Source organism: Balaenoptera physalus, assembly GCF_965194825.1.
Source record: "Balaenoptera physalus genome assembly, chromosome: 5".
NCBI lineage: Eukaryota > Metazoa > Chordata > Mammalia > Artiodactyla > Balaenopteridae > Balaenoptera > Balaenoptera physalus.
This window is the reverse complement of record NC_138884.1, coordinates 74,911,321-74,930,561: the sequence shown is the minus strand read 5'-3', so window position 1 is coordinate 74,930,561 and position 19,241 is coordinate 74,911,321. Positions and strand designations below refer to the sequence as shown.

General features: G+C 37.3%; 2 protein-coding genes across 4 annotated transcripts in view; one reads left to right on the top strand and one right to left on the bottom strand.

Moving 5' to 3' along the window:
• LOC309662086 (uncharacterized protein) overlaps positions 1-19,241 on the bottom strand; it is a gene marked incomplete at its 5' end in the record, with an annotated part of 75,636 nt that overhangs the window by 27,962 nt on the left and 28,433 nt on the right. The window lies entirely within an intron of this gene.
• EXOC1L (exocyst complex component 1 like) overlaps positions 390-19,241 on the top strand; it is a 34,209-nt gene continuing 15,357 nt past the window's right edge. The window contains exons 1-2 of one of the 2 annotated variants that reach the window (XM_082464496.1): positions 390-6,057; positions 14,718-14,848. In XM_082464496.1, coding sequence (XP_082320622.1) covers positions 5,937-6,057; positions 14,718-14,848 — 252 coding nt within the window. In that variant the 5' untranslated portion in view covers positions 390-5,936. Of the gene's footprint in view, positions 14,603-14,717; positions 14,849-19,241 lie in introns of both variants that reach the window. The other variant, XM_082464497.1, reaches the window with a different exon arrangement.

Below are 19,241 nucleotides of genomic sequence, written 5' to 3'. Positions count from 1 at the left end.
GGACTTACTCACATAAGGGTGGACACAACCAAAGCATTTTGCTGAAGCAAAAGGGATGTGGGATGTGAGTCTGAAAGAAGACACAGAGTTGGGGCCCAGCCTGTATTTATAGTGCTTACCACTACTTCCTCAGGCACGCTGAGAAGAACAGAACTTTGGTCAACATACTCCCAACTAGTCCAAATGTGTAATTCCTGAAGACCAATGAGCTGCCTTAGCCCCGAGCTCTGTGGAGACCTACCCTCCTTTAATTTGTGAATGTGCAAAACGGAGAATCATATTACCATTTGAACACTGTGATCCTGTTACTTATGGACAGGTAGGACACTTGCTCCCCGATTTCTTCAGCAAATAAATCATTCTGTGGTTGCAAGAGGATGTAAAATTTTTAAAGACTGTGTTGGAAAGTGATTAAAGCAAGATTCCAAAACTGAAAATTAAAAGAAAAAGAGTTCCTTGGTCTCTGAAGAAGAATAGTAAGAGTAAAATAGATCTGGACTGTTTATAGACTTAGAAATTATAGTCCACTCTTGTAGTTGTGGGTCTTTTAGAATCCAAGCTTCAGTTCCTCAGTTAACACAAAAGTTCATTAATCTATGAGTCGTATATGCAAGGAGATCTTTTCTTCTAAGTAATTGGCCTCCCTGTACACCAGCCGGGCTATATCTACATACACACGAGCTTCATTACTTTACCCAGGATTGTGGACTATCAGGGCCTCATTAGTGAATCAATGGATTTTTAAAAATTATTTCCCGGTTGGAAATATATTTAGGGAATGTTGGAGTTTTAAAAATAAGTGTTTCCAGAAATACGCCATTTTGTTATGGTTTTCCCCTCATCTCATTGACAATGCTATGGCATTTCAGAAAATAAATTAAGAGACTAGAATGATCTTTGGCTATGAGAAAAGAATGTTTTAATATCTCTATTAAGTATCTTAATGAACACTTTCGGGAGGGTCTATTTTTTGTTTTCTTCTATTACCTCTTCTGTTGATGTTTCCAAAGGGTTAGTACTGTACTCCTCTTAAATGACAAAGAAATTAGGGTCTCTAAAGATCTTCCTTATTTCCACTTTTAATGAATTGTCATTTGCATTTCTTTTAAGGTTGACTCTTTTGATTCTTTATAATGTAGATAATGCTTTGATAGATCGTTCTTATAGAATTATTTAAAACCTTAAAAAAGACATTTACAATCATTTTAACACGATTTTCCCCTGTCAACCAAATTGATACCTTAAGAATATTCAAACCAGCTGGCGAATCATTTCCAAACACACTTAGTTGATAGCAAACATTTCATTTTGGAACTAAAAGCTCACTATGTCAGTTCCTGAGCCTCTAATTTCAATGTTACTTGAGACCACACTGGAATACACAGCCACTCTTTTCTTTTTCTTTTTTATTAGTTATCTATTTTATACATATTAGTGTATACATGTCAATCCCAATCTCCCACTTCATCCCTCCCCTACCCCCACCCCACTTCCCCCACTCGGCGTCCATACGTTTGTTCTCTACATCTGTGTCTCTATTTCTGCCCTGCAAACCGGTTCATCTGTACCATTTTTCTAGATTCCACATATATGCGTTAATATATGATATTTTTTTTTCTCTTTCTGACTTACTTCACTCTGTATGACAGTCTCTAGGTCCATCCACATCTCTATAAATGACCCATTTTCGTTCCTTTCTATGGCTGAGTAATATCCCATTGTATATATGTACCACAACTACTTTATCCATTCGTCTGTCGATGGGCATTTAGGTTGCTTCCATGACCTGGCTATTGTAAATAGTGCTGCAATGAACATTGGGGTGCATTTATCTTTTTCAATTATGGTTTTCTCTGGGTATATGCCCAGCAGTGGGATTGCTGGGTCATATGGTAATTCTATTTTTAGTTTTTTAAGGAACCTCCATACTGTTCTCCATAGTGGCTGTATCAATTTACATTCTCACGAACAGTGTAGGAGGGTTCCCTTTTCTCCACACCCTCTCCAGCATTTGTTGTTTGTAGATTTTCTGATGATGCCCATTCTAACTGGTGTGAGGTGATAACTCACTGTAGTTTTGATTTGCATTTCTGTAATAATTAGTGATGTTGAGCAGCTTTTCATGTGTCTCTTGGCCATCTGTATGTCTTCTTTGGAAAAACGTCTATTTAGGTCTTCTGCCCATTTTTGGATTGGGTTGTTTGTTTTTTTAATATTGAGCTGCATGAGCTGTTTATATATTTTGGAGATTAATCCTTTGTCCGTTGATTCGTTTGCAAATATTTTCTCCCATTCTGAAGGTTGTCTTTTCGTCTTGTTTATAGTTTCCTTTGCTGTGCAAAAGCTTTGAAGTTTCATTAGGTCCCATTTGTTTATTTTTGTTTTTATTTCCATTACTCTAGGAGGTGGATCAAAAAAGATCTTGCTGTGATTTATGTCAAAGAGTGTTCTTCCTATGTTTCCTCTAAGAGTTTTGTAGTGTCCGGTCTTACGTTTAGGTCTTTAATCCATTTTGAGTTTATTTTTGTGTATGGTGTTAGGGAGTGTTCTAATTTCATTCTTTTACATGTAGCTGTCCAGTTTTCCCAACACCACTTATTGAAGAGACTGTCTTTTCTCCATTGTATAGCCTTGCCTCCTTTGTCATAGATTAGTTGACCATAGGTGCATGGGTTTATCTCTGCACAGTCACTCTTTTCTTAAGAACGTCCAGAGAAAGTTCTAGCATTTATTTCCTTCAGAAGTGTATTTGAGTCTCACAGCTAAAGTTCATGTGTTCATGGCAACAAGAGCAAATGCATACTGATACAGGATAAGTGATTGGTAAGACTAATGTTGGAGCCCAAGACAGGCTGCCCCAAAATGTGCCTCAATGACATATTGATTATTTTGAATTAAAGTTACTTGAGAAACAGCCAGTGGAAAAAAATGAAGTTAAAAAGCCAACTCTGACCCCTTTCTTTCCCCCTGAAAGCAGGAAATAAATCTCCCATGTGATTATTATTTTCCCTATACCAGGAGGATAGAAAGCATCCTTATCACTGTTAGGGAATTCAAGGTTATGAAAGCTGTATAGAAAAACCCTATTACTTCTCCATTAGTCTGCTACCCCAAGCACAATCCTCTTTGTTTTGTTAAATCTTCACAAATAATTGTTTCTTTATCTAAAAATGATATGTATACAGCCTGCTTTGGCCACTTCAGAAGTCCCATTTCTATGAGACCTCTGTGTGTATGAATTAAATAGTTTTTTTTTCTCCTGTTAATCTGTCTTGCGTCAATGTAATTATTAGACCAGCCAAAAGAATTCAAGAGGGGTAAAGGGAAATTTTCCCCCTCCCCGGCACTAACAGCTGTCTGCTCCAGCTGTGAAGATATTTCACTGCAAAATCAACTATGCAAAAAAAAAAAAAATTTAAGTCATTAGAAGACTATTTGATTCTTATTTGTTCTTTTAGTAAATTGTTACAAATAAATTGAGTGAATAAATGAATGCAAGAATGCCTATGATGTACTAGATACTGTGTATCACATACCCTGGATGTATAGCAAGTGGGAAAAACATGGGTTCCTGCCCTCATGAAACTTACAGTCTAGGAGGGGAGAAAAACATAAAACAAAGAATCACATAAATAAATATCTAATCAAATATTTATGACAGTATTGCTGATGAGTTGTTCTGCTTGTCATACCAATCTTTTTTTCCTCCATAGGAAAATAATTTTTTAAGTGAAAGCTGAAAATAATTCTCTGAAAACCTACCTCCCGTGATGTGAACCCATTTACTCATTCTCTGGGTGAAAGTGGAAAGTCGTTGTGTCATATTGACTCCACCTTCCTCCTTCCACATCCAATTAGGTGCACAGCTTATTGATTTTATCATCCAAATATATCTTGTATTCATTCCTTCTTCTCCATTTTCCATACCCAAAAGCAGAGTACCAGTTCTCTGGTCCTCTTACCCAAATTATTTTAATAGATTCCCAGAATCACAAACAGAATAGGAGATATTAAAGTAGGAAAAGAGCCTAGAGATCATTCTTCAGATAAGGAAACAGGCTCAGAAAGGCAAATGTCTCAGCCAGGACCCCACGATTCAGCCTAGTCACACATGCCATTAACGTTTCTTAGGGGAGCCACGGACGACATTTTTGGCTGCCTGCTTGCAATCATTCCCAGCCCTTCTTCCTTGTTAGAAAATCTGTCTTCCCATGATAGGAATCAAAAATGACAAATTCTGGCTTTCCTAGGGATGGCCATGTGACCCAGTTATGGCCACCAAGATGTAAAAGAAAGTCTGTTGGCTGGTGTCTGAGAAAGAGTTTGCTTCTGACAAAAAGAGAAATCAAGGCCAGCAACAACAACTCCTCTTTCTTCCTGTCTTTGGAGCTGAACAACAGTGGCCTGAGGATAAAAAGCCAACCTCTGAGGACAGAAGATCAGAAAATGGCCAGCACTTGGGACCCTCACCTATGAGTCCTGAGCTAAATTTGGGACTGCCTACTTGCAGACCTCTTAGTATGAGAGATCGTTTAAAGTCTTTCCTATTTACAACTTGATGTCATGTATTCTGTTACTTGCAGCTGAGCATACCTTGGATGGACTCCTGCTTTGTTTATTTATTGTCCATCTACCCCCCTAAGCTCCAGAAGAGCAAGGAATGGACCTATTTTCTTCATTGCCATGTTCCCAGTCCTAGAGCAGAGCCTGGCACAAAAATCAGCCCTTGAAAAATATTTGTCGAATGAATGAATGCCCCCAAATCTTCATTGGTTCTCTACTTCCATAGAATAAAATCCAAAGGGTTATCCTGGCATTCAAGGCCCTTCATGAGCTGGTCCCACTCAATTTACCTTTCCACCCTTATCTTTTACTTCCACAAATTATATAATTTAAGCAAACGGGACTGCTTCCTGTCCTCCCAAACACCCCCTGTGGCTTACTGATCAGAGCTTTCGTTCCAACATTCCTTCCACAGAATATGCATCTCCCCCTCCTCCACTTGGATACTTTCCTCTCACCCTTCAAGTTCCAGATCTTCCCCCATAGCACTGTCTCTGATACTCTCCAGGAACAAATAACTTTTCTATATTTCCTTTCTCTTGTGCCATTTATCACTTTTAAACATTTATGATAATTATTTGGTGTACTCATCTCTATTAGATTATAAGCTTCTTGAGGATAGGAAATCCACCCTCCCAAGAAACAGATACCATGCTTTGCTCCAGTAGGTACCTAGTAAATTTCTCTTTGTGAGTAAAGAAATGAATAACATTAAAGTAAGCCCATTTAAAAAATAATTTGGAGGCAGGAATGGATGCTGACTCTCATGAAAACAAAGGTCTGAATGAATGGCAGGAGGGGAAAGAAAGGAGGGAAAGAGACTTGTTGGAAGTGTCAGGAGAAAGCACGGGTGCTTTTTCTCTTGCCGATGACAGCAAAGTTCTTAATGGAAGATGATCCCGATCAATAGAGCCAGACAGCTGATTTATGTAACGGAATCAAGCTGAAATAGTGGTCTTCCTCTGCAGAGTGATGTGAAAGGGGAAAAGGTTACTAGACTAGGGAGACCAGCGGACTCCACAAGTGTATCTGCTGGTGTTCATAAATATGTTCCTCATCCACAAACCACAGGAGAGCTCCAGAGAGCAGCCTCCTTGAGCCTGGATGCTGGAGAGTGACAGCGGGGCTGATGCCGCTGCTGTATTTTGGCTGCCGCCGCTGCTGCCACTGGGCAGATACCGCAGTGAGGGGTCTGACCGCGCTGAGTGCTCACGGGAGCCTGGGTCTGGCTAGGAATGAGAAGTTGAAAGTGAGGGTTGGGAGGTGGGCAGGACTCACCGAGGAGCTGCAAACCAAAACAAGAAATCTAGGGAGCAGAAGGAGAGAAAGAGTGAGCTGGAGCCAAGACCTCAGGCCAAGTGGAACTGGAGGAAATGTCATCATTGGTAAAGGAGGACTTGGAGAAGAAACTGTTTAAGCCACTCTCGCAGAATCTGTACGAGTTTATTGAAATAGAGTTCTCGGTCCAGGACAGGTATTACCTCTGTGTGTCAGGTAATCTGTTCTTTCTGTTATCATTTCAAAATGTAAATAACCCCAAGCTGCTTGGGTGATAGAAGGACATTTTTGGGTGTTTATTTTCCTATGCAATAACAGCAGATGTATCTTCTTGTGATAGAACTTAACTATGCGAAGATTAAGAATTTGGATTCTACAGAATTTTTTTAAGTGCTAAAATGGAAGACAAAAAAATATTGTATTAAGAATATTTTGGTTAATTGTTCAGAAATGAAACTGGGTATGTGCTTTTGCTGATTTGATTATTTAGTCTCCAGTCTTTTATTTAATTCACTTGCATGGCATGCGATTTTCTTGTGTAAGAGCTTGTTTTAAAAAATTCAACGGAGAGCTCTCTATATATTTTAAAACATACTGGAGAATTGAGTTATACAGCTCTATTTCCAACAAATCTGGACAACTAGGGTTCTCTCTTTTCATGCTAGGAAAGAAAAAAAAAAAGACCTTAGATTTTCTTCTGAGGCTTATTTAGACTTCCTGGTGGCTTATTTTGAAAAGAAAAATGATCTTTTAAAAATTCTTTCTCACAGTATGCTCACAGAAACAATATTTTAATGGTAGAAATTAGTTCATGAAGATGGAACTTTAAGGAAATGTTCTCTAAACTAATTAAAATATTTTCCCTCATATTTTAAAAATTCATGAAAATTGTCCAAATGTAGGAATACGCTTTTGCACTTAATTATGATTTACCTAACCTGTAATTTTTGTGCTGAATTTAGACAGAAATTCTTGTGCCATTATTGAATTTAATATACAGCATTTCCTTTTCCCAATCCATGCTTTTTAATAGTTTTCAGGGGCTTCGGAGGAAAGAGCTTAGAAACTCTAAGTTTTCATTGTAGACTTTGCTTTTTAAGGCACACAGGTCAGCATTTTCAGTAAATTTGTTATAATTCCTTTCCTGATAATTTGCTTAGAAGAACTTTCAAAAGTTGTCAAGAGGGGGTACTATAAGGGAAGTAGAACATCTTTAAAGAAAGTGCTAAGAACTCTTTAAAATTCTGTAATTCCTAATAAGTATACCAATATTTACTTAATAATAAGAATACTAACATTTATGTAATACGTTACCTAGCATATTTTGCCAAATAAATAAAAAGTGTAAGGCTTAGCATATCAGCAAGGTACAAAACTTAATCAGTCCGGGAAAAAGAAAGAAATCAAATGGAAAAAGGTCAAATGAAACAATTTTAGAAACTGTATTATATTCAAATGATCAGATCACTATATCTCAAAGTATCTTGACTTAATATATTAGAGAATATGCTTATTCCAACATTAAAATTTAATAATTTTATACCTATTATAATCCTACTTTATAAAGCTAATTACTCATCACATAACATTAGTGTATACATGTTTTTTAAGAAACTTATAAAAAATAGAACAATCAATAATGCATATTTATTTACCAGGCATTATTTACATCTAATTTACCACATGTATCTTAACGCCCGCCTCCAACTATATAATTAACTTGTTCTATCTGGCATGAAAAAAAACCAAAACACTCCTACAATTAAATTTTTGGAAAGGGATGTAATTTTTTTCCCAATATCCTCAAGTTCTGAGAAAGACACTGTGGGCTGGGGTCACCTGCTGTCTGTTTTCATAAATGACATGAATCCTTTTAACCAGGATTGGAACAACAAGGGGTTGGCATTGTTAACACGTGTGAAGGCAACCTCTTTAGGGTTCAATGTTTTCACCTGGACAATGACCACAGAAAGTAGGTGATCACTTTCATTAGTAAAATTCAATGATTCTGTCATGTTAGAAGCAAAGGAAAAACAAGGTTCTCTTAGATTTGAGAAAGAGAAGACAATATTGTGATATTCCAGGTAAAAGTTAACATTATAAGTCATGTTCACTCACCAACTTTATGACTCTTCTACATATCACATCCATCAACTTGAGAGCACTTTCCCCAAATGTGGCCTCTCTTTATGACCATTTCAAATGCAATTAGATGGAACAGTAATTTAAAATAAAGTCAGTGTGATGCTTGCTAGTCCTAAATCTTTGACTATGCTTTACTCAGAAAATCTCCATTGATAGGAATCAAGCAGGCCATATCTCAACTGTTGAGGCAGGTAACTCCAGGTTTTGAATGTTGGCCACCTTCTGGGAGTAGGGAGACGTATAGTTATGATTTCCTCTTTATATCCTACAATCCAGCAGTTCTAAATTTGTGAGAATCAAGTCTAGAGTAGTTAAATCCCATCATGCATTTCTCAAATTAAAGAAGATATGTTTAAATAAGTTAAACTTTCTATTTATCTAATCAGAGTCTGTCTTTTGCAGGGGTCTCACAACCAGATGATTGTGATTTACTGTTGCCTTGATAACTTACTTGGTCAATGTCAAAAAGCAGATGTCTTAAATTCTGTCTCCCTCTCTGAAGTTTGCTAGGATTTACATTGGGGATTTCCTGGCACCTCGGTCTCCTCCCACGTCAGGGTTTACATGGTCATTTCCCCTTGAAATTAGCTTCCCCTAGCCTAGAACATCATTATCCCTGGCTGTTAAAAGCAGCAACTTCTTAGGAAGGAGGGAGGAGCTCTATAAAGTACTGGAACAAGAAAGGGACAAGTCAGTTGTGCAGTGATGAGAATGCAAATGAGTTAAAGAAATTCTGAAGGACTTGAAATCGCATGTAAAGTGATTATGGCTGATTGGATGGGAAGTAGCAGGGCATGGTGGAATGGACCTTGGAAGGCTAGGAGTCTGACACAGCTTGTGTGAAACATGACTCTGCTTTGCCCACCTGCCAGCTGTGATATATGGGGCAACGCTCTGGCCTCAGTGTTGACCTCTCTGAACCAGAAATAATAACATTTACATCTACACATAGTGCTCTTCTCTTAAATCCTAACTAGAGGGAAAAAAATAATAAATTCTATTCCAAATAGGGCTAGATTTTTATTCCAAATTGGAAGGTGGGGTTATATTGTTAAAATTACAGAAAAGAATGTATCTATTGTGAAAACATGCTGAAGTATTTATTTATAAATATTATATGCTGTAAATAAATATTTATAATAAAAATAAAATATACAGTAAACATATGGAAGTATGTATATTTCTATTTTATAAATAAAAATTGTATACATATTCTGATACAGATTTAAGTATTCACATATATTTAGAAAATATTCTCCATTCACAGGTAATTAATTTGAAAATAAATGGCATTTGCTAGAATTATGAAGATAGTATGCATAAATTCTCCATACCTATTACATTTTGATGCCAAAAAACAACTTCTTCTCTGTGAACCGGAGAAATGAATAATTTTGTGAAATCATTTATACTGTTCACAATAAGAGTGTTAAATAAGAATAAGTTAACAAGAAGAGGAAACAAAATACTAGAGACTGGGTGGCTTATAAACAACAAACATTTATTTCTCACAGCTCTGGAGGCTGGGAAGTCCAAGAACATGGTGCCTGCAGATTCGGTGTCTGGTGGGGATCTGCGTCCTCATAGACCACTTTTTCTCCCTCTAACTTTGCAGGGTGGAAAGGGCAAGGGAGCTCTCTGGGGTCTTTTTATAGGGACACTAATCCCATTCATGAGGGCTCTGCCCTCATGACCTAATCACCTCTGAAAGACCCCACCTCCAACTACCATAACCTTGGGGGTTATGATTTCAACATAGGAATTGAGGGGAAGGAGGGACAAACATTAAATCTAGAGTACCCAGTATTGCTCCAAAATCGATGTGATTAAATATTTCTAGAAAAATTATTTGAAAGTTACTTTTTTGATGAAATCAGTAATAGCATTCTCAACAACCCCAAGACGTCACCAACACATTGAAACATTTTCACTGAGGCTTCTTGTCTTTGATATCTCATGGTAGTTTTTCCCTATTACTTAATTTCAATGATGAAAACAATTATGTAACACTGGGATTGTAAAATGACAGTGGTTTATGTATTTAAAGTTTTTCTGTGCAGTTTACTCATGAGCTACTATTTTTCCTGTTCTGCCAAATTATATAGGTTCACTTGGCCAATCTTCTTTCCACTTAGCCTCATGAATAATAGTGACTATTTCACCGTGATAATAGAGGCAGTTATTAACAACAATGTTTACTTTGAAATTAAAAGTGAAGATAAGTTGTTAGCGTGAAGTTAAGATGGTTGTTCTGAAAATGTTAACTAAAATAGTGAAACTGGAGCAGGTTCATTATGAAAGTCCCTGGGTCTATAGATATCACTAAATCATAATTAGATAGCGGCCCATCTGATGTTACGGAAACCAACTCTGTAACATTTTCACTATATAAACACATTTCTGTTTTAAGACAACGTGATGTTTCCACTTTGCCGCTGCATTAATGTGAATACGGCCATTTAATTTTAGCTGGCAGCAGAACTCAAGTATGGAACTTAGGGATTGGGTCCACTCCAGCCTGAGCAGACTTTGACTCTTGGCTAAAGACAGTTCTTGGAAGCTCTTGGCTACAGAGGAGACTATTTTGCCAAATTAAGGAGGTTGTACCGTCTCTGTGCTGCATCACTGTATCAAAAGGTTAACTTTTAAAGCGTGCATTTTATTTTCTTAGTTTGTTATTAGTGGGACAGTGACCATTAATGTAAGAAAACTTGATGACTGGTAGATCCTACCTTCTTAACATCTCTTTCTTCATTCCCTCCCTCCCACCCATCCTTTACAGAACTGCCCGAGAAAACTTTCTAAAATGTAAAGCTCAGCCTGACCATTCACTTAACGTCCTTCAGCGACAACACTCTTTGCCCTCGTCAATGTCCCCACAAACAGAGCTTTCAGGATAATATTTGAATTCCTTAGCGTAGCATTCTAGACCATTCAGGAACCAGCTCCTGCCTACCCTGATTCCTACCACCTATTCACCCCTACCCTTCATGCCAGCAATACTAAATGCCTGTAAGGACTCAAAAGATTCCAGTATTTTACACTTTTGTCCACATGCTGTTCCAGAACTCCCTTTACCCCTTTCTTCATTCTGCTAACTCCCATGGTCCTTTACAACTCAGATAACCTCCTTCAAGAAGCTCTCTCTGACCCCTAGTAGGATGAAGATGTCCCTTCTCCACGTTCCTATAAGATCCTGTCCATGCCTCATTCACAGCACTTGATCGTGTATTTTCTCTCTGAAGCCCCACTCTCTGTAATCTCAGCAAGAGCAGGAATGGTGCCATAGGGGAATGCATTTTTTCAATGCCTAGCCCAGGGCTTTGTACAAAAGGGGCACTCAAATACTTATCAAATTAATGAAACAAATCAGTGGGTCTACAGCCAATTAGCTGGTTATCATAACATGTAGATGAGGCAGTGGAATTTGCTTCAAATGATATTTTTATACAGTATCCAGTTATTTCTCCCCATCCCCATCCTCTCCTACTTCCTAAGTCGCCAGTGAGACAGCTAGCCAGAACAAGAACATTATTATTTGGTTCTGAGGTAGAGCCTTTGTCTGGACAGACAATTACCTCCTAGTGGAAGGAACTGCCTCCAAAATCTTGTCCTTAGTAAGTATGACAGAATCAACCATGCTTCCACTTCAACACACCAGCCTGATGGCTTCTTTTCTCTTTTCCTTTCCTCTTCCCAAAGCTAACATCTAGACCAGTGGAAGTGGACCTTTTTTAGGGTTGGGGAAGTGTACGCGGGCAGAAACCCACCAAATTTTGCACAGTTTCAGGAGACTCACAGTCTCTGAGCCAGTTTCCTTACCCAGGGTTAAGATCTTCCACAATGGGTCCCCTCCAGGACATGCCCCTCAGTCACTCCTTTTGTCCTCAAAATATGCAATCACTCCTCTTCCAAACTCTTGGAATATGTGATCTAAATCATAGCCTTTATTCTCTTATCTCTCTTTCTAAACCCTACGTAACATAAGAACTGGCGCATAGTACACACTCAGTATGGTTAGTCCATGAAGGAGCCCTCTACAAGCTGTTTTCTGCCCTCCCCATTCTAGAGAAACTGCCCTCAGGGAAGAAATCAATGATCTTCCCCAAGTCAGATTCAGTGCCAGGACTGAACAAAGTTACCCAACAAAGTAACTCCATGGGATTGTCTCCAACTCTTGAAATTCTCTGTCCTCTTGATTTCCGTAGCATTGCACTGTTGGGCTTGTCTCTTTTCTGATGGGCCCTTCTTAGACCTCTCTGCTGGCATCTTTTTTTTCTCTACTCTGTTTCACCTCTTTCCTCTGCTCTTTTCCCTATAAACCTAGTTTTGGAAACCTGTTCACACAGAAAAATCCCAAGTCTGTATCTTCATTCCTAAACTATAAACTTCCATCATCTCCTTCTCTTCTGAGATAGTTTATGGAGTTCATCTGTACATCAAAGACTAAATTCACTATTCTGCCCAACCATGCTTATGTATTTGGTTTCCATCCAGTGTTGTGAATGCCTCATTTAAAATCTAACTTAGATTTACCACTTCTATTTCCATTGCCTACATCCTATGCCTAGATTCCAACAACAGCCTCAAAAACAAAACAAAACAAAAATGGAAACAATTACTATAAACCAGGCACTATCCTAAGTCATTTATATACTTTAATCTTTATACCCTATGGGTTTGTATCACTCTGATGTCCACTTTACAACATAAGAAAACTGAGGTTTAATCTCTCTAGAGATTAAATAATGAGATTACAGACCACACTGAAAGAAGTGGTGTCATGATTTGAATCCGGAATGTTTAATGCCAGAGCCCACTAAGACACACTGCCTCTTCTAGGGACCTCCAGTTCTTCTTTCTTTTCTTCTTCAATGTATCCTGGGCATCACTGACTCCAGAAAAATACTCCTTCAACAGGACACAGCTGTATTAGTCTCCTGCTCAAGGAGGAAAGAGACTTACTGAATATGTATTACAGTATGAGCTTTCACTGAACTCCTGACATAGTGCCCTCTTCTTAGATTTGTCAACCTGCTCAGACTCCCTTCTCTGGGAGACTGAGCTCAGCTCCATCATGAAGTCTAAGCTCAACTGGTTGCCTTAATTTCAGTATCACCTGTACTTACAGAGGATACTCCCTCCACCAGTCCCAACTCTGGAGCCCTCAATGTCCAGGCCAGATTCCAATCCCTCCCATCAGAGGGGGGTTGAGACACCATGAGACCACAGTGGTTTCTGTCACTTTTCAAAACATTTTCACAACCTGGTTAACTTTGTTGTCCACCATATCCTAATACCAATCAATCTATACAATCCACTGTCTCTAATCCTACCTGGTGAAGTTCAGGGTCTATTGTCTACTAATTTTGTCATGCTGTCCTTCACCTAGAAATGCCATCAGTATCATCCTTGCCTTTACTAATTTTAAAGCTCTATCTCCAATTCTATTTCTTCCATAATTCTTTCCTTAACTATTCGAATCCTCTCCCTTCTTAGAACTTCTGTTGAACATACAGTCTGTTCCATATTGCTTATCTATCACTATGATTATATTGTAATATATTGTTTTAATCTTCTTAACTAGGAGGTCATGCCAAAGTGATGCTTTCCAGAACCAAAAGAGAGTCTTCCCCAAAGACAAATTCCAGTCTCATTCTTAGAAGACAGACCAGCTTGTAACTCTCCAAGTGACATCATCCATCTTGAAAGTTTAAGATATTCAATTCCCACTGCCACCTCTTTATAATATACATGTATACCTTCATATTATATATTTTATGTGACACATGTGTGTTAGCCTTGTCTCTTCAACAAAACCATAAGTTTCCAGAGGGCAGGGACCATGTCTCATACCTGTACCCCCTGTGGCATTTGTAATAGTTCTATCAGGCAAATAGTGGATACCCAGTAAATACTCCCTTGGGAACTCATTGATAACTTTCAGTCCAGGAACTCTAACATCAAATGTTGATTCTTCTAATGTGTTCATATGAGACCAAACACAATGATTTTAAGACCAGGAAATTATTTCCCTCATGTTGTTCACATAAAATAAGCAATGATTTTCCCATATCTTTCAAAGTACAGTACTAAAGTTTTTTGTCTCGATGGCACATTTTGAATACTAGGATTTTGTATACACACTACAGAGGATTAAAAATTTCAAACAATACCAAATAGGTCAGTAGTTGCTGTTTTGCAAGCACTCTTACATCAAAAATCTCACAGCAACTTTAAAAAAAAAAGTGTGCACAAGTATTTGCATGGTCAGTCTTCAACAGTGGGTTGCTGTGTGAGCAGAACTGTTTACTTTCCTGACCTCATTTTCTTATATTGTCATAAATTAAAATTCCAACTTGTTCTGGTAAATACTTTGGCACTGACTGTATGCTCACACTAAGCCTCCTATTTCCTGCCCTGAGTTGAACTCTATCCTCCACCACAAAGCTCAGAGCTGAAAGCACAGAGCTTGGTGTTCTATCTGACAGACATTACCGCGGCTGTATGTGACCACAATTGCAGCAAAAATAAAGTTAACACACTGAGGAAATTTGAGGGCATACTCATGAAGCTTCAGATACCTCAGGGTTCATAACTGGGGTGCAGATACAATGTACGTTCAAGCTTATTATAGGAAAAGGAGATTCATAAATACTGAAAAGTATGATGATGAATAATTTATTATCTTCTAAGAGTCTATGTAAACGAAGTGTTTTTCTGTCCTACAGTGACCAAAAATGAAGAAGTAAAAATAGTTATGGTGAAACACTACAGAATAGGTTTAGATGAAAAATATGAAGTAACCAAAAAGTGGTCTTTGAACGATCTGCGGATGATCGATGGAAAAGAAGCAGATACAGTAAGTGTTATGTTTTGTAAGGGAGATGTGGGATCAATATGCTGGAGACCTTTATGGTTAATATCTTACTTCATATATTTTTGGCACGTACTGAGTGTTAAAATGACATATTATTCTTAAGTGGTACAGTTTAATCTACTGGGATGACCTACTGGTTTGTTTGTTCTGTTTTTATGAGTTTAAATTTGAATTTTGTCTATTAGATTTAAAGCATCTTCCCCAAGGTCTTCTTAACAGGTTAAACACAATCTTCCAGTCAGTTCTGAAACTTCAAATATCTGATGCTTCCACCACCACTCTCTCCCCAGCCCAGTTTCCTCTGTAAGTTGTGGGGATTCCTTTCCTCATCTTCTTCAGATTTTACTGTCGGTTAGCTGCTTGATCCTCTGGAAGGATCAATAACCCTTGGAAATCCTACAACCTCCGTGTTGAAAGTGGGGAAAGGGCGTGTACTTTAATCTCTTGTATGACCACTTGAAAGTGGTTTTCCCAGTCTCTCCTTGAACTCTTCTACTGATGGAGAACTCATTACCACATGAGTAAATCCATTCTATTTCCAAATTAACATCTTTTACTTTTACATGTCCCACTTATGTTTAACTAAAATCTCCTTCACTATAACATCCACCCATCAGTCCTAGCTTCGTCATTTGAAGCAACCAGAACAAACCCAACCCTCCTTTCACATAGCAGCCTTTCCAATGTTTGAAGACACTAATAAGGTTCCCTCAAGTTTTCTCTTTTCTGGGTTAAATGTAACCATTTCATTCTTTAAATAATGTTCATATGAAGATCAAATAAGATAATATGACAGGATTATACAAACACTAAGAGGTCATAGAGCTGTTGTTATTTTCTCCCATGACGTTGCTGCAACACCCTTCACTATGCAATTTCTTCTCCTCTGGAATGTTTCAGTTTTTCCAGAATTAAATACAATACTTTAGAATTAGCGTGACCAGTTTGTATTTCCTTTGATCTGGATTCTTATTTCTAGTAAACACTCAACTGAGACCTCAGGTCTTTTGGGCATGAATTGCCATTTAACCTGATCTGCCATACCTTCTACGTACATAGAATAAAATCTAGATAAAAGCCCTTGATGATCTGGCTTCTTTATATCTGGTCATTTCCCCTAAAACTTTATACAGCAAAAGTGCTTTAATACTCTCGGGGCTTAGAAAGCCTAGTCACCTCCATCCCTCACCCCATTCTCAGATTCCCCATGGAGTAAAGTCCTACTCATGTCCCCCTGCCCTATAACCCCATTGCACAGTGGATATAAATAATCCAACAATTTGTAACTGTTGGCTTACTCTGTCTCCCCTCTGGATAAAAAACTGTAACCATTCCTTTTCATCTTTTATTGTAGCCTTCTGCCTGGCAGTTATCAGGGACTCAATAAATATTTCTGTTATTGTTGGATGAATTAGAATTTAAGCTCATTTATTCTTAATCTGATTAAATGCCATATTCTTAGGTTGGCCTATTGTTCCTACCTATCAAATCTTCTAATATTTTGATTTTTTAATATTCACTATAGTATGATACAGATTTAATGCACACAGCATTTAGGACTTCATTCAAGTCAATAATAAAAATGATGAAGCAGGCAGGGCTAACTGCATACCTCTAGGTAATTGATAGGTTATCATTACTACTACTATTATTACCACTACTAGTAGTACTGCTACCTGCTACCATCTCACACTCAGTAAACTCTTACCAGATGACAGGAACCACAAAAAGCTCTTTCCATATATAACTTCACATAATTGTCACAAAAATCCCATGAATTAGATTCTATCATTACTCCTGATTTACAGATGAGGAAAATGAGACATAAAGAGATTAACTGACTTGCCTAAGGTCAAATAACTACTCTAGAGATGGAACTAGACTTTACCTCCAAATCTATCAATTTGTCTTCTTTGGACTGGTTGTTTATCATCTCTACAAATTTGTGTATTCAGTCATTCACTGAGAATTTATGGTATACTAGGCTCTGCTAGGCTCTGAGGATACAGTGGTAAGTTAGATGGACACAAGCTCTTAATTCTGCCACTTAATTCTGCCTTATTAATTATCTAGTCTGAATATCTAAATTTTTCCCTTAAGATCTTTACTGAAATCAATATACGTTATCTGCTATTATCTTATCACCTAGGAATCCTATTTTTAAAATTTGATGTGTTTGGCATGACTTCTTGGTGAAAGCATGCTGGATTTCATTGGTTTCTTTCCTAAGTAATCACATAGCATTTTTCTGACAATATATTCTACCTAAATGTTCAACACTTAGGAAATAGCTAAATATATTTTTTCATGTCAATATGTTGGAACATTACATGGTCATTAAAAGTCATGTTTCCAAAAGAATACCTCAGAACACAATTGTTCACCATTTAATAAGTTTTTTAAAAGTCAGCTGAATACAAAACTTTTCTATAATATTATCTCATTTTACATATTTAATTTATCATAGTATTGAAAATTGAAAGCTGAACCTTAAATTTTAATACAAAAAAAAATGTATGTGGGTATGTAAATGTATATATGAAACTAACCAGTACTTTAACAATAATTATCTCTGTGTCATAGGAGTACAAATTTTTAAAGTATTTTCTTCTATATACTTTTAGGTATTTGCCAAAATTTCTATACTGCATTGAATTTTATCACAAGTCAGTGTCAAGTTCACTAATCTGTAGTTTCAAGAATTAATCATGCACACCTCTTTTTTTGACCATTTTCTTATTTCTTTCTCAAGTGCTCAAGTGAATGTACAATTTATTTTACATTCAAACTTCATTAAGACATGTGCAATATGGCAATTTTACTGGGGGTTTAACCCTATCTAGGATGATTGCTTGCTGGGGCTTAGCAACAGGGTCCAACTTAGCAATAATTAAATACTTTATTGAATAAATATAATACCAAACAAAATGCATTCAAATGCTTTCTAAAAAAATCAATTTTAAAGGGCTTTCTAATCAGGCTAATGACAAACACAATAAAGGTAGATATGCTAGTTTAACATAATTGGCTGATCTTATAAGCCAATTATACAGCACTTACATCTTTTAGTCTGCATGTATATTATTAAATGATAGAGAACATCTAATACAACCATTTCTACAGAACTAGGAAATAAATTTCTAAGAAAGAAAGATTTTACAGACCCCATCTTTTATACCCACCCCAACAGTAATACCCCAAATATTACTAATGTCATAATTATTTTCTATAAGCTTGGTCAGTGCCCAGGATGTATTAATCAAGCCTGTCAGCTTAGATTCATTGGAAGCAGCTAGCTCTGCTCTATTTTCTCCTCACCTTTCTGGCCTTTAATTCCATCTCTATGTTGTTAATTATTCCCTTTCCCATTTGAAGATTGTTATCTTTCACAGTGAACTAGATACAAAAGGGAAATAGAGTATTTCTATTTTTCTGATCACTTTAGGGCCTAAAATATTAAATTGCCAGAAGAAAACCTACAATATCCAAAGAGCAGTTCTTTTAAATATTTCTTTTCTGTGGATGAAGTAAAAATATCTCAGTTGTTCTGGGAATTACCACTTGTCCTCCCTCTTGCAATTGAATCCTCAGGAGTCAGCATTTATTATATTTTTCTCGATAGCAATGTTTTAAATAGAGCTATTTCAAGCCAAAAGTTGTCAACTTTAAAATGGAATGGAATTGAAATTGAAGTCAATTTATAAAGCAGAAATCAGAATGACTGGGGATTTGGAGACTGACGTGGTGCAACAGAAGAGAGAATGATGTAGCAGGAAATGGGGTTGGGCTGAGTGAGAGCTTAGTCCTTGTCTTGGCTCTGCCAATAACTACATGTGTGGCCTGGGCTTCACCCCTCTGGAAACTATTATTCACTATTACATTACATTATATTACATTATATTTAATCTACTATAAACAAGGGATTTCTGAATGAACTATGAGATTCCCTTTTAGCTCTATCAAAAGAAAGAAAGAGAGAGGAAGGGGGAGACAGAGGGAGAGAGGAAGGGAGGGAGGGCGGGAGGGAGGAAGGAAGGAAGGGACAGATGGACGAACTTGTATTCTATGTTCATGCCTGCTTATGCTTCAATTATCAGGCTAATGGAAAAACTTAATCCTCTCCAAGTAGCTCAAAAGAACAAAGGATATTTTCTACGTGATAAGGAGTAAATGTTTCTGTGAGGAAACTACATAAGGAGTATGATTAGTATCTGGTGATGGAATGGGTGTGATTTCCTTTCACTGAGATTCTCTAAAGAACTGTCCTTCAATCTGCAATCATGACAGCTAGGAAACATTTTGCAAGGTGTGACTAGAGAACATTGTACTTAAAATCACATCACTCTTGTACATTCTTTTTCTTAAAGTATTGTTT